The sequence below is a fragment of the Rhopalosiphum maidis genome, chromosome 2, assembly GCF_003676215.2.
Source record: "Rhopalosiphum maidis isolate BTI-1 chromosome 2, ASM367621v3, whole genome shotgun sequence".
Classification (NCBI taxonomy): domain Eukaryota; kingdom Metazoa; phylum Arthropoda; class Insecta; order Hemiptera; family Aphididae; genus Rhopalosiphum; species Rhopalosiphum maidis.
Genome location: NC_040878.1, coordinates 42,497,545 through 42,512,219, shown reverse-complemented (window position 1 = coordinate 42,512,219; position 14,675 = coordinate 42,497,545). Strand labels below are relative to the sequence as shown.

Below are 14,675 nucleotides of genomic sequence, written 5' to 3'. Positions count from 1 at the left end.
AAATTTAAGTCAATACGTGTTAAGATTTTAAGTTAGTGGTGTTTTTGAAATGCTTGTATATTGATAATATCTTTACTTACTAACACTTTATAATTTATAAAATGTTTAAAACAGCTTATTGCTTTTTATTTTTACTAGTTTCGTGTTTAATATATGAAGCGTTAGTATTTAATTACTGTTTGATTAAAATATGATATGAATTAACGCATATTAAATTATTTAAATTTAATGTTTAGATATGGAAATCATCATAGAGTTAAAAGTATAAGAACGCCTTCGCGTGTTATTTCTAACAATATTGGTCCATATGATTCATCATCGTCATTAACAGCAGCAGAAGCAGATGGAGCAGCAGAAGATACAACAACATCAGAATCAGCAGCAGCATTACCGTCACCACGCCCTTTGAGGAGTAACTCGCAACTTAAACATTTTTATTAAACACATATATTTTCTAAAAATTTATTATTTTTTAGAATCGTTTAGTTCAAATGATTCCTTAGGATATGACGGAAATCGTGGATTAGGTTTAGATAATAAATCTCGGCGTGGTACGCAGTCTATTAGACAAAAACCATATAATATGGACTTAGGTGATCTACATAATGGACAAAGACAAAATAGTATGATTTCTGAAGGTCTAAACATGAGACCTCAAAGTGATCTAAATAATAGAAATAAGCAAATTGATAGTATTTCAGAAAATCAAAACACCAGAAAACGACAAAATACAGTAACTTCAGATTTTCAAAATTTTCCAAATTTAACACAAATTAAAATGAATCCTTCAGCTAAGCATACAGAAAGGTTACGACAAAAACCTTTACCCCCGTCATTGAATGAAGATAATAGTCAACAAACCAATGATAATGTTGAGAACTCGGGTATGGTGAATTTTAATAAAAACCCATTTAATGATCGTGATATAATTGGACAGAGGTTTAGCATGTCAATTAGGAAATGTTGTATTAATGGTAATTGCCGTATACTAAAAGACGGAGAAGATTGTGGTATTGAAGACTATTTTGTAAGTAATTTAGATCAATTACAAAGATACATTATGTTTAAAAGTTTAATAATATTTTATGCTGTTATTGTAATAGTAATATTATTATGATTATTGTTATAACTACAACTAAATACTATTCAATAAAAGAGCACGATTAAAAACTCGGGTAGACTGCTAGTATTTTTCTTGAGTAAATACAATTAAATGGACCACAGATTATGTTTATTTATAAAAACTTTTTTAAATTTAATTTAATGTACTCATTTACCCCCAAAAATAATATTTTGTATATTTAGAACGTAAAGCCCAAGTCATAAATTTTAAGTACTTTTAATTTCTAAAGAAGTCTACGAGTTAGGTGATTAAAATTATGTATGATGTATAACACATTAAATATAATTATGTAAATTTAACCATTATAATAATTTCCGAAATTTATAAATTTATGAAATTACAGAGAAATATAAAAAATACACAACAACTAAAAAATCCTATGTTTGCAACTTCCAGTAATGGAGATGATGGTTTCCAAGATGTGATGTCAAAATTAATGGATGAAAGATTTAAATCTTTTAGATTAAACTCGTTCAATAGGTTTGGAAATAGTTTCGATGAACACAGCAATATCCAGAAAATAGGAAAACCGACAAATATGCGATTAGGTTCAATGAGATACCCGACAAGCATTCCTTCTTTTGATTCGAATAATGATATAAGTAATGGTATGGGTTCGTTCGTTAACATGCCACAAAGAACAAAACCAATAAATTACCCGTATTCAGAACCTATGGGTTTGAGTGAAGACGAAGTTGATGAAATCCGAAATAAAGTCCTTCAGCAATCTAATTTGTATAGAAAAAAATATAACCTCGTACCATTTACTTTGGATGATCAGGTAAATTAACAATATTGACTTAATGTATTTATTGCATAGGTGAATTATGAATTAAATACATGTAAGCATAGATTTATAAATTAAAATAGGTATTGGAAAATAAAATGAATTTAGTATATACTTACTTAGTACATACGTTGTTAATCAAAATTCTAGTTTAATTAACTAGATATTTTTAAAAAATAACTTTTTAACGCATAATTCTGATTAAACATAAATTATATATAACTATATAAGGAGCAAATATGTTTTGTTATGTCGGTGCCCATGATTGCTTGGTGCTTTGATGTATATCTTATGTATATATATTTTTTTTTGGTATGTTAAAGAGTGAAAAATTATCGGTTATCATGAGGTTATTGGTTATATAATTTTTAGGAAACAAAAAATATTACAGGATGCTCATAAATAGCTATTTTAGATTTTTTTTTTTTTGAGCTATTGTAGGATAATTAATATAATAATATGTAACTGTCGTTACGGACATTTATTGTTACCATAATGTATAATATAGTGCGTTTGTAATGTATTGTGTATATTTACACTCGTATATTGTAGTATAGGTACAAAAATAACGTTGCTTGATATGTTCTTAATAATTGTTAAGTATATTATTGTAAATCTCAATAAAATAAAATAATAAAAAAAAGGTACAAAAATATAATAAGCGATATACATTTTCCGATGCATTAGTAAGAAATTTCAACCTCACGTGTACCTTTCGATATTTTATCAAAATTAGTGCAGCTGTTGTAATCCATATATGAAAACATAATATAATAGATACATCACTCAATTTATATATTTATAGATTATGTTAATTATTTTGGACATTTTGGTTAGTGCGAATTAATTTTATTTTAATACTGTAGATCCTGTTAAATTTGTATTGCACCAATATTTCGTTTATTTTATTTTTCTAGTGCCTATCGTACTTATAGTATGATGTTTGTTTTCTGATATTATGCATTTTAATAAAATAAATTAATAATTACAACACGGCGTTATGTATATGCCATTTAAATACACCATTTTTGTGAGCTCAGTTTTCAAATGGGTATCTCATAATATTATTGTAATCTCAGAATTTTATTTAATGTACAACAGATTTGGTTACAGTAAGAGGCCACTTGTGTAATATCAACCTACTATGTATTAAATATTTAGAAAGATGTTTCCCTTACCTGATTGAATTAACTATTTTTTATTTTTAAATTAAAATAACTAATCTACATTCATGAAAACAGTTGTTATTCTATTAATATAATTTGTTGATGTGATTTATTTTTTATGTTCATTCATCAACTTTTTGAGTAAAGTGTACAATTATTACTTATTATACAGATACTAATTATCTAATTGAATGGTATCATATTGGCTAGAAATAATAATTAGTCATTCAAATAATAACTACCTAGATTAGTTCTATAGGGTATATTAAATTATGAACAAAAAAATAAAATATCTTATGAGCCAATACATAAACATAGATATGTTTCTAATCTGTAAGTATGTTATCACCAATATGATACTAAACCCACTGACATTTTCATAAAATACTGCATGCGTCACAACTAAAAACTTTTCTTTATCGTGTATTTTTTTTTTTTTTTTTTAGTTGACTAATTGCGCTCAAGACTGGGCTAATAAGATTGCGAAACAAGGAATATTTCAACATAGAGACAATAATGTTTACGGAGAAAATTTGTACGCAGATTCAGATTTGAATAATTTAGGCAAAAAAGCGGTCGATGCATGGTATAATGAAATAACTAAGTTTAACATCGATGACAAAGAATCTGAATTGGGTAGCAATAGTGCTACACGTAAGTAATATTATTTAAAAATGATGTAAATGTTTTTCGACAATATTGACTTTAATTAATAGATTACAGAATTAGGAACTTAAAAAAAATATATTGATTTTCTGATAGATATTTTTTTTAAATATAGTTTGTAAACCTTGTATTAAATATTCAAATATTAAGTATGAATATTAAAAAATATTAGAATTTTAACTAAAAAATAATTTACTTATTTTCGTTACTTTGACTTCAAACGCTTATGAACATTTTTCGTTTATTTACTCTTAACTTTTTTTTTTATTTTCGTTAATTAATTTTTATTAGAAGGAACCTTGTATTAATTTTGCAAAGTTTTTGAAACTCATAATGAATCAAAATATTTTGATTTATTAATTATATCGTATATAGAAAACAATAATATAAACACTCACTGAAAATTTAAAGTTCATACGATTATCCATTTTTGAACTATGACTAAATAATGACATCAGTTTTGTAAAAAACTGGTTTTACCGGAAAAATTCCCGTTTTTCTTTAAATTTTTTTTTCAATTTTCCCAATTATTATAAAAAGTAATGACTATTTTCTGACTCCTAATCCCCATCCAAATATATACTACCTATATCCAATTTTTTACTAGAAACCACCATTAAATTGGAAATCAAAGTATTTTTATTTTTTACTATCCTAAAGGGCGATGATTGAAAAATAATAATGATAAAAATAAAACACATAATTGTAAAATCAATACATTCATCGGTTCGAATAAGCGGTGCGCTCAGAATGTAAAAGTTACACAAGAGCCACGAGATATTATTTAAGTTCAAATCAGCATTTTGTTATGTTTACTGCTATAACCAGCTAATTGATTAATGTAGTTTAAAATATCTAGTACTTACCTTTATATTAACTATGTTTATTTTATTTTATTACAAATTTAATTGTGTTAAAATGTTTCAGTTGATAAGGTCTTTAACAAATAGAATATAATGTATACCTTTGATATTATTTTTTAATTTTAGATCACATGACACAATTATTATGGAAATCATCAACTAAATTGGGTGTTGGTATTTCAAAAACCCCAAATGGCATGTACAATGTTGTGGCCAACTATGATCCTAGAGGAAATATGATAGGGTCTTTTCAAGATAATTTACCTCAAATAAAACAAGAAGACATTGAAGAAGCGAATGAATCAGAAAGAGCAATACAATCGGCACCGAAATCGGGTTGGTGGTCTTCGGATTCATCATTTCCCTTACAATCAGGGTGGAATAATAATAAATCCATATTATAATTAGGATTATTATATTATGTGGCTGTAAATGACTGAAGTTTTGTAAAAGAGTTGTTTCCAGAATTACACATATTATAATAATAAAAAAAGAATTAATATCAATTTAAGTGCGTTTAATTAAAATTATAGATTGTGCCAATAAAAAAATTATAATTTATTAAACAATAATAACTGTATTTATCACTTGTCAGAATATCAAAGTTCTTTAAATTTCAAATGATTATTATTAGATTTGGAACTTATAGTGCTAAAAACACTAAAATATGCGCTTATATTTATGTATGACCCATTAATAAGCTTGAAAATATGCACTAAAAATGAAAAAAAATTAACAAAAAGGATCTATTAGATATAAAAAACAATTTGTTATTATCATTGGACATTTTAATATTATTTATTATAAATGTATAAACAAAGTTTTTTAAAAATTGGTTTTTGAATGTTCGAAATATATATATTATTTAATATTGGTAAATATTTACTATAAATGTGTTGTTGCCTATACAATTCTTACCTCTGTGATCGCATTGAATTATTAGATGTTTTCGAACGTTTCTAAACAGGAAAGCTCTCCTATTAATATTATCCAACTCAGACAACTAGATCTCACATTAAAATGCTTAAAAATTAAAAAATATGTATTTATTGTTCAATTGATAACTGGTTATAATATATTATTTTTTAACAGTATCGGTAATTTTATGAAACGTTATTATAATTACGCACATTTAATCGCGCTAGTATGAATACTCAATTAGTCAGATAGATGGAAACAAATTTTCATTATCATCGGATATTTATCAACCTAATTGTTTCGTTGCACACAATATACTATAAATAGGAAAAATCGCAGTGTGTTTTTATTATTGTAAAAAAGTTTAAATGTGATTTATAATGTAACTGGTATAACTTTAATTTTAAATTGTTGACGAACAAAAATTAAATTGTTATAAATGTGAAGAAAAAAATATTTATTTATTTATTTATTTATATTATACTTTTATGTATTTATACCCGTAAAAAATTGGCTAGTATATTAATTTATTATATAATTGTAACTAATTAATAAGCTTTCTCCTTAGCTATTATAAGTTTTTAACGCAATTAGTAAACTGTAGATAATACATTATAGTACTACATAGAACCCAATACTTTTTATACAACTCTTTAGGTTGGTCGTACAGAAACATTGATGCCAAAGGAATGGTCAGGTAATTATATACATATAGTGGGCATTAATTTACGACAAAAAAAGTTTATAGTAAATATTATGAGAACTTTTGTTTTAATTTTTTCAATGATATTTACAGTTCCAATTTAAGAAAAGTTTCATTCAATACAATATAGACTAGAAAATAGAATTCTATACCAATTGTACCTAAATTATTTTTAGATAAAAATAACAATAGGTAATAAAAAATAATACATTTCATGAGTTAATCAAGTAATTAGTTTGTTAATTTTATCGTTTATTACAACTTTATTATTTTTTATTTTTACAATTAATGTTTAATAAAAGATATAAAATGTCTCTTGAAATATTAACATAACATTTTATTAGGACACTTTATTAAAAAAACTTGTATAGACTAGATGAAACTAGAATTCATGGTAATCCTGTGTTGATGTCAACTTTCTGTGTTAAATAATAATAAAAATCATCAAAGTATAAATCCTTGTATTTTATAGAAATTGCTCCAATATACAATAATCACGACTAATATTTATGTGGTTTTGAATCATTTTTATTATTTGATGTAAAAAATACCTAGTTTATACCAAAATATGTTTCATGAAGTTATGGTATTTAAAGTAAAACAACTCTGTACATATGCACATTTACCAGAATTGTATTTTGTATGTTTAGGATTTTTTAGATTTTGTACTTCGTTAATTTATTTTTAAAAATATTCAGTTTGACGAAGAGATTGAATTTTTGCTTGATAAAATTTATCATGCAAATTTTATTTTAAGGTTAGGTTATAAATAATTATTACACAATGAAATAATGGGGACTATCACATAATAATGTTTATTTTTATTTATTCTTCAAACCGTAATCACCACAATAACCCCGAAAAAGTTTTCAATAAACTAGTCCAATTAAATATGAATAATAAAAATTAAAAATATATACTTTAGATACATTCTATTAATAGTCTAAAAAATAATGATTAAGTACAAATATTTTTGTTTTGAATATTTTCCACGAAACACCTGCAAGGATAGCATTTAACAATTTTAAATTGTATTTATTCCTAATTTATTAGATATATCCATACATAGGATATTTACAGTTTTAATAATAAATTAAATTATAATTAAAAAAGAAAAAAAAATCAAAAAAACAAATCCAATTTTCATTATTCTTTATTTTGTTTTTTATTTTTAGCAGTTTCTATGTAAGTCGTCATTGTTTTGTTTCCGCTATGGTCTCATCTTGCTTTGCGGAATTCGAACATTTCATTAAAATGAATAATATAAATTTTTGAATCCAATTGTTGAGTTAAATGCCAGGGTAATTATCCCGTGGCATTTATGGCCCAGAAGTATCCGGGTCTTCGACTACTACGTATGGTAATGGCGTTGAATGTTTAATATAACCAACGTTCTTGAACAAACCCAACGACACTTTGTTCTTTTCATTAATAAGTGCATGAGGAGAGACGCCGTTCTCGCCCATTACCTTGGTTACTGCCAACACAATCAGCTTACCAAATCCACGTTTTCTATAATCTGGCTGAACTATCAAAGTACTTAGACCTCCGTAACTTCCACACATGGCCCATGCCAATAGCTCACCATTATGCCGGCTGAATACACCTAAGCCAATGTTAAGTCTTACTGTGTCCCAAAGGTCAGATTTGGGGTAAACGTCACTATGTGTCCATAGTGAATAAATAAAGTCTATATGATCCACGCTCAATTGGTCAATAAATACATCTTCTGGAATTCTAGAAACAAAAACAATTAATAGATAAATGAATTTGAACTAAAAAATCATAATTAGTTTTTTAATAATGTACATTTGTTATTTAAAAAAAAAACTGATGTTTCCTCTTTTTAATATGATATTATTTATTTTATGTTTTGTAAAAGAACTGATTTTAATTTAAATTAATCATTTCTATAATATATTTTGAGATTTTTCAAACCATTTATTTGTATTTTATATAATTATATACCTATTGCATGTTTAATTACATACAATAGAATATAATCTCATTAAAAATAGTAATTCGAATAATATTATCATATAACCTTTTATACAGACATAATCTATTACAGACTTTTAATCATTGACCTATGAAATTCGATAATTTATATTATATTAAATTAGGTACATTAATAATTATATTAATCACACACACACACGTTTTAATATGCGTACCATCTCAACTGTAAACCTAATCTTATATACATTTAAAATATGATTTAAATTAACATTGGACCTTTGTATAAATTAATCGCCCGCATCTCGTGATTTTTTTCACATACATTTAACCATGTAAATCGAAATATAAATTCATATTTTAGTGAATTTATGCGTACAAGTCCCGAGCTCTAACTGGTTAATACTTTTAGTATAATTTATAGAAAATTTATTATTAATTTATTATAATCATAAACTATTAATGTCAGAATCTTAGAATTTATATCACAGATTATTAAATGTTAATATAACTTAAGAAATATTCAATTTCACTTTATTATTTAATCTTTTTTATCCATTCGTATTATTACATTTTACTATTTTTCATTACACGATTTTCAAGTATAAATATTGTTATAAATAATGTTTCACACTTTATTGAAATAGGTATACCATTGCAAAATAAGGGTAAAACTGATTGCTATTTTTGCACGCTAGGTGTATTAAGAATATTAAATATTTATGTATTTATTATTCGTGTATTTTACTGCGCTAATACTCGTATTATTATAAATGTATGGTAACAGCGATTAAAATATATTTTTAACCAAATAAAAAACTACAATTTTGTAGAAAAGTATAAATTATAGATATATTTTCAACTTAATATTTAAAAAGTTATTAGACCCAGATAGATCAGTGGAATTAATAATTCTACACGAAAGTTTTTACTTTGCGGGATTGAATGATTGAATACCGATGTTTCTTGTCTCCGTCTCTTACACATGTACCACAATAAAAATTATCTATTTCAGCCTTCAGGTCCATCAGTATGATTGGTGTATTGAGTTCATAATTATTATAATTTATAAATATATCTTAAATTCAGCGTGGGATTGATTAGAAAAGTTTTTTCAATATCAAATTAATTTTCGAAGTGAAATAAAAATAAATAGTCTGGTAAATATCATGTGCACTTACGCCAAATTAAAATCTGTTTTGTTATATTTATTGCCTCATTAACTTGTTAATGTTGTAATGTTTTATCTAATTTTAATAAAAATCGACAATATTGACTATCGCGTAGAAATAAGTATATTTCATAATAACATAATCACCTTATCAGTGGCATCAATGAAGTTACTCACATTATTGTTATGCAAACCATTTAATCATTATCTTAATTCTATTAGGTTAAACATTTATAACGAATAATCGAAAGTTCAAAAAAAAAAAAATTAAAAAAAATTAAAAGCCGCGTGCAAAAAATTAAAATCACGAGCCAAATTTTACTATGCATTAGTATTGTGTTTAGATTCTAAATACGCAATTATGTATAACATAATTTTTATACCTACACGTTAAAACCTGAACTTTGCCTTTTATAATAATATAAAACGTAATTAGCAATAAGTTTTTAAGTCAAAGATCATTATAAAATTTAAATGTTTTAATTGACGTAATATGTAATTAAATAGAATATCTTACTCATAATCTAATCTGGCAGCTACATCGGCTGGCATCCACTTAAGTACAGCATTTGAGTACAGTTTACTCCTCAATCCCTTTTCTTCAATCATTGTTTCCACGATGGCCTTCATCCTGAACGGTATAGCTTGGAACAGCGGTTTCTTCTGCCAATTGATGTACTCAGTACTAAACAGCGTCCTTCGGAATTGTTCTTCGTTTCCTGGGGAAGTGTATGTAACTACGACGTCCGGATATTCTTCTTCCTGAAATTAATATTACTTTGCAATTCGTATAATGTATCTTCCAGCGTCATGAATGAAAAAAATCCTAGAATTAAAAAAATATTCTTAAAAATATACATCATCAATTAGATGTTTGGCGGTGTAACTATCTAAAACATTCGAACCTTCAGTGCTGATCACATTAAACAATCATAACAATTTTTACAGCTTATAAAACAAACATTTGTAACCAATAAGTACTTATAAGTTTTGCTGTATGAAAATAAAATGGTCATCACATTGAAATTTTTTTTATTAAAATTCAACGAGTTCATTTACTATTATTACTTACAGGTCTTGATAAAATCCCAATAAATGTTCCATTTTCAACGTCGTTAGAAATATAGTATAATTTATAGCTCGAAGCCGAATTTTTACGCATCCATTGAAACGCATTTTTAATGAAATAATATGCCTGAAAAGTTAAAAAATATAAATTAACAAGTGCCGAACTGTAGTGCTTAATAATAAATAACCTTCTTATGATTATGTATATTGTATATTATATATTATTATACAATATTAAGCTTACTAGTTACTATACTAACTGTGTAATTTAATGGGAATTTGGGAAGTTATAAGTTTTGTGTTTTTTCAAAAAAAATATAGATAAAAATAATTTAACTGGATGAAAAACATTTCACTATGACCTTTGTACCTGTTACAATCGTAAAATAATTTCAATAACATAGAAATTATTTTTTAAATACAACGTTCTAATAAATATGCTAAATATTCTTTAGATAAGGTTTGTAAAATTGTATTACTATAGTATGTTATATACATATTTTATTTATATGTATACTTAGATTTTTTACTAAAATGCATATTATGTCTGACATGTCTGTGTTTTAAAACTATATAATATATATAAACTATATAATATGAGATCAAATTATATATATATAGTTATTTCAATACAACAATTATGAGGTGCAGAGTCAAATATAATGTTTAGAATATTATTATACACGTATACCGCCGTAGAATAAAATAATCATTCTATTAATTTTATGAACAAATAGGTAAATGTTTTTACCAAACCATCAATGTTTAGGTGATTAGTCAAGATAAAAAAAAACACATTTAAACATTCAATAAACTAATAAATAGAATAGTCAAATACTTAAATAGGTACTTATAATTTAAAATAATAGTATACTTAGCATTATATAAATATTCCAAAATTAAAAAAAAAATTTTGAAAAGAGCCTATTGTTTCTTAAATTATACATATAATTTTAAGTTATAACCTATAACTTTTAGTATTATGAATTGAAATAGGTGCGTTTTTGTAAAATTAATTAATTTTTTTTATTTAAGTTATTCATTAAAGTATATATATAATGTATATATGTGCGCCATACGGTAACATGTAACGAATAGGTGCCCAAAGAATTAAATAATTAATATATTAGAATGTACCTATTATTTTTGAATGTACCTACTATTTAAAAATAATTTTATTTACTGAGTTTTGTTTTAACAATTATGTTTTTTTCCATGCATTAAATAAGCTATAAATGTTTTATATAACCTTGTACGTTTATGTGTCTAGTTGGCATTTACCGACATATTGAAGACGTAAATAGCGATAAAAATTACCTAAAATCAACATGCAAACCTGTTTAAAATATAGAAGATATCTCAACCAGAATCACATTTTACCATAGATCTTTCATAATATTTTTTCAACGCAATTATTTTTGTTATTACGTTTAAAATTATAATTATAAAAGTACACCACTTTAGTGAAGAAAATGAATAGAGATGGGTGCAAAACACTAGATTTTGTTATATATTCAAAATTGATATATATTCTATATTCCTTGAAATAAAAATTTTATTAATTAATTAGGTTTATAATTTAATTAGGTTAGTGTTTTCTTTTTTTGTTACTTATTATTATTTGTGTTTTGCTAATTTGTTACAAGGAAGTACTACTCAAATTAAATATAGCCATACGATTTGTGTATAGTATGAGTAGGTATGTATGTATATATGACGTGCAATTTATTGGACCTGTAATTTATAACAATCTAATTGCAACTAACATTATTATATTTATTTTTTTAAATGACATTTTTCAGGTTATAAATAAAGTGGCTCAAATGTTGATCTATAAATATCTGTGAATATATGTATGTAAACTATACACTGTGTTTACATTAGTAAATTGTACGACTATAATATGATGTCTAGATGATTAAAAAATAATAAAAATATGAAATGTATTATACGACTATAAAGATATTTAAATAATATTAAATACTACTTAACTAATTTAATGTAAAATTATCGTTACAATAATTTAATGTATTAATATTACCTAATTTAATTTAATTTAAATAAAAATCAATTTAATTATTAAATTTATACAGATAATATACTTAGGTATATGTTATAATATGTAGCTATATCAAAACACCATATAGTGACAACTATCTATTACGTAATCATATAAATTTAGGTAGCTTTTGAACTTTGTCACTATCCGTTTGTACACATTTATCATTTAATTGTTCTAATGAAGTACCTAATAATAATTAGAATATATTATATATTATTTCCTTTAATAATAAAATAAAGGTAAGTAATTAAATACTACTTTAATTTTAATTCAAAACAAAAAATAGAATGTTTTTATTTTTTGATGATTTATGAAGTTTATTTGAAGCTGCCTGTGTACACTGTACACGTGTGCCGCGTGTATGTGGCTGATTATCTAAACAATAAAAAAACGTTAAACCATAATCATATATCTAGACTAGGTAATAATTATATATTTTGTATTAGGCCCGACTATAAATACAAACTACTGAATGATGAGCTCGCAATATTAAATTCAATGAACCCTTAAGTCATCATAATTTACTTACTCGAAAATTACTTATTCACATAATATTTATGCTCGTCGGTATTATTTTATTACACACCAAAGATATATTATAAATATATGTGTTTTAACATATTTATGTATTTTTTTTCAAACTCTAACTAAATAATTTATTATGGAATACATTTATCGTTTTATTTTTTATACTTTTAATTAATTATCTGGTATAATGTATAGAAGAGTATATATTTAATTATATAACCGAAATGTATAACTTGTAATTTAACACGAATATGCTTGTCCATACTTAAATAGTTATACTTTGATTTAAGAACCTATATTTTATTATAAAAAATTCGAATCTCTATCACTACACTATCAGATTTATCGACTTAATCAATTTTGATTTTAATTCTGTATTAAGTTATAGCGTTCATTCGTTTACCTATCTATGCAAAAATATACACTTATATAGATATATACAATATAATATATTTATTATAAACGCAACATCACTTCACATCAAACACTCTCTACATCCTAACATGGCGTTATGACCTACCTGCTGTTTGACTAAATACTAAACACTTTTCCTCGTCGTGAAATCCCAACAACGGATGCTTAGTACCTATATATGAGTATAACTGATCGATCTTATTCTATATATTGAGCTTATAAACGCCATTTTGCGCTTATTGTAAAAATATATTTAAAGGTTGTACAATAATATTCTAATGATTAAAAATAAAAATATTATATTATACTCACGTGAATACAGTTCGGCCAATCGCGTTTCAATACTTGTTCACAGAAGTATTCCATGACTGATTCGGGCATTTCTTCGAGAATTTCGCCCCTCATTATGACGGTCGTTTATATCGTTCGTGGACGTGTTTAGATAAAAATGAAATAATATCGTGAGATGAATCTGACGATTGGACGCACGGTGGTACAAGAAATATTACGTTTTCTGGTACCAACGGTATAGGTGTACTGTAAACCGGTGTGGGCAAAAACCAAAGTCGGTGTAGCGACTAGCGAGCAAGTCCAATGTAAACCAGTGGTGTATAGTACAGGCGTTTACGGCAATGTTATAGGCAATAGTAGATAGTGTACGAGTGCATTGGACGACCAGTGTAAAATGGACGATGTCGGAGCAGTTCACGGACCCAAGTGTTAAAATACGTTCTCGTAAAACACAAAAACGCGTGTAGTTGTGTGTGCGCGCGCGCGTGTGTGAGTGCCTGTGTGACGCCGTGGGGTGATGGTGGTGCTGAGTGCGCGCCACGGAATGAATCTGTGACCCTATTTCCGGCGTTCGGACGCGTGGTGGGGGTAGTCCCGGCGCGATCCGCTATAGCGGTAGCTGTAGGTTTACTGCCAATATGGCATGAGCTACGCGTATATATCATATATAATATATTACGCTGTACACTCCGATGAGGTTATAATATTATTTGAGGCGGAACACAATACGCGTAGGCACAGTCAATGTGGCTTCCACGCGTGTAGAAACTCTGCAGGGTATGCATTTACCAAACGGAAATTTGCCGTAGGTACGCGCACACGTTTTTTTCGGACCCTATTCTTGGTCAGACTTGACAAGCTCGATTCCGTCGTCGGGATCCAGCGCCAGCAGTTTTAAAACACCGCGTCGGCCAACGTGGTCAACGATAATGCGTAGTTTTTTTTTTTTTTTTTTTTTA

General features: G+C 26.1%; 2 protein-coding genes across 4 annotated transcripts; one reads left to right on the top strand and one right to left on the bottom strand.

Annotated features, from left to right (window-relative positions):
- Positions 1 to 25: 25 nt before the first annotated feature.
- LOC113553133 lies at positions 26 to 5,111 on the top strand. 3 transcript variants are annotated; one of them, XM_026956305.1, is made up of 7 exons: positions 26 to 160; positions 237 to 412; positions 477 to 623; positions 702 to 1,027; positions 1,467 to 1,904; positions 3,523 to 3,730; positions 4,732 to 5,111. In XM_026956305.1, the coding sequence occupies exons 1-7, from the start codon at positions 102 to 104 to the stop codon at positions 5,007 to 5,009; spliced, it is 1,632 nt and encodes a 543-aa protein (XP_026812106.1). In that variant the 5' UTR covers positions 26 to 101; the 3' UTR covers positions 5,010 to 5,111. The 3 variants fall into 3 exon arrangements, with proteins under 3 accessions (XP_026812106.1, XP_026812104.1, XP_026812103.1); XM_026956303.1 differs by having other exon boundaries at positions 477 to 638; XM_026956302.1 differs by having other exon boundaries at positions 477 to 1,027.
- Positions 5,112 to 7,141: 2,030 nt separating this feature from the next.
- On the bottom strand, positions 7,142 to 14,254 carry LOC113554453. The gene is made up of 4 exons (XM_026958322.1): positions 13,738 to 14,254; positions 10,426 to 10,548; positions 9,871 to 10,115; positions 7,142 to 7,963 (listed from the first exon to the last, which is right to left on the bottom strand). The coding sequence occupies exons 1-4, from the start codon at positions 13,828 to 13,830 to the stop codon at positions 7,546 to 7,548; spliced, it is 879 nt and encodes a 292-aa protein (XP_026814123.1). The 5' UTR covers positions 13,831 to 14,254; the 3' UTR covers positions 7,142 to 7,545.
- Positions 14,255 to 14,675: the final 421 nt, after the last annotated feature.

What these genes read in the sequence shown, in the direction of transcription:
- LOC113553133 (XM_026956302.1), top strand. Translation starts at nt 102, where the DNA reads ATGTTTAAAACAGCTTATTGCTTTTTATTTTTACTAGTTTCGTGTTTA. An exon ending in GTCACCACGCCCTTTGAGGA is followed by an intron (nt 413 to 476) that starts GTAACTCGCAAC and finishes ATTATTTTTTAG; the next exon opens with AATCGTTTAGTTCAAATGAT. An exon ending in GGGTAGCAATAGTGCTACAC is followed by an intron (nt 3,731 to 4,731) that starts GTAAGTAATATT and finishes TTTTAATTTTAG; the next exon opens with ATCACATGACACAATTATTA.
- LOC113554453 (XM_026958322.1), bottom strand. Translation starts at nt 13,830, where the DNA reads ATGAGGGGCGAAATTCTCGAAGAAATGCCCGAATCAGTCATGGAATAC. An exon ending in ATTGGCCGAACTGTATTCAC is followed by an intron (nt 10,549 to 13,737) that starts GTGAGTATAATA and finishes TTAACTTTTCAG; the next exon opens with GCATATTATTTCATTAAAAA. An exon ending in TTGGGATTTTATCAAGACCT is followed by an intron (nt 10,116 to 10,425) that starts GTAAGTAATAAT and finishes TATTAATTTCAG; the next exon opens with GAAGAAGAATATCCGGACGT.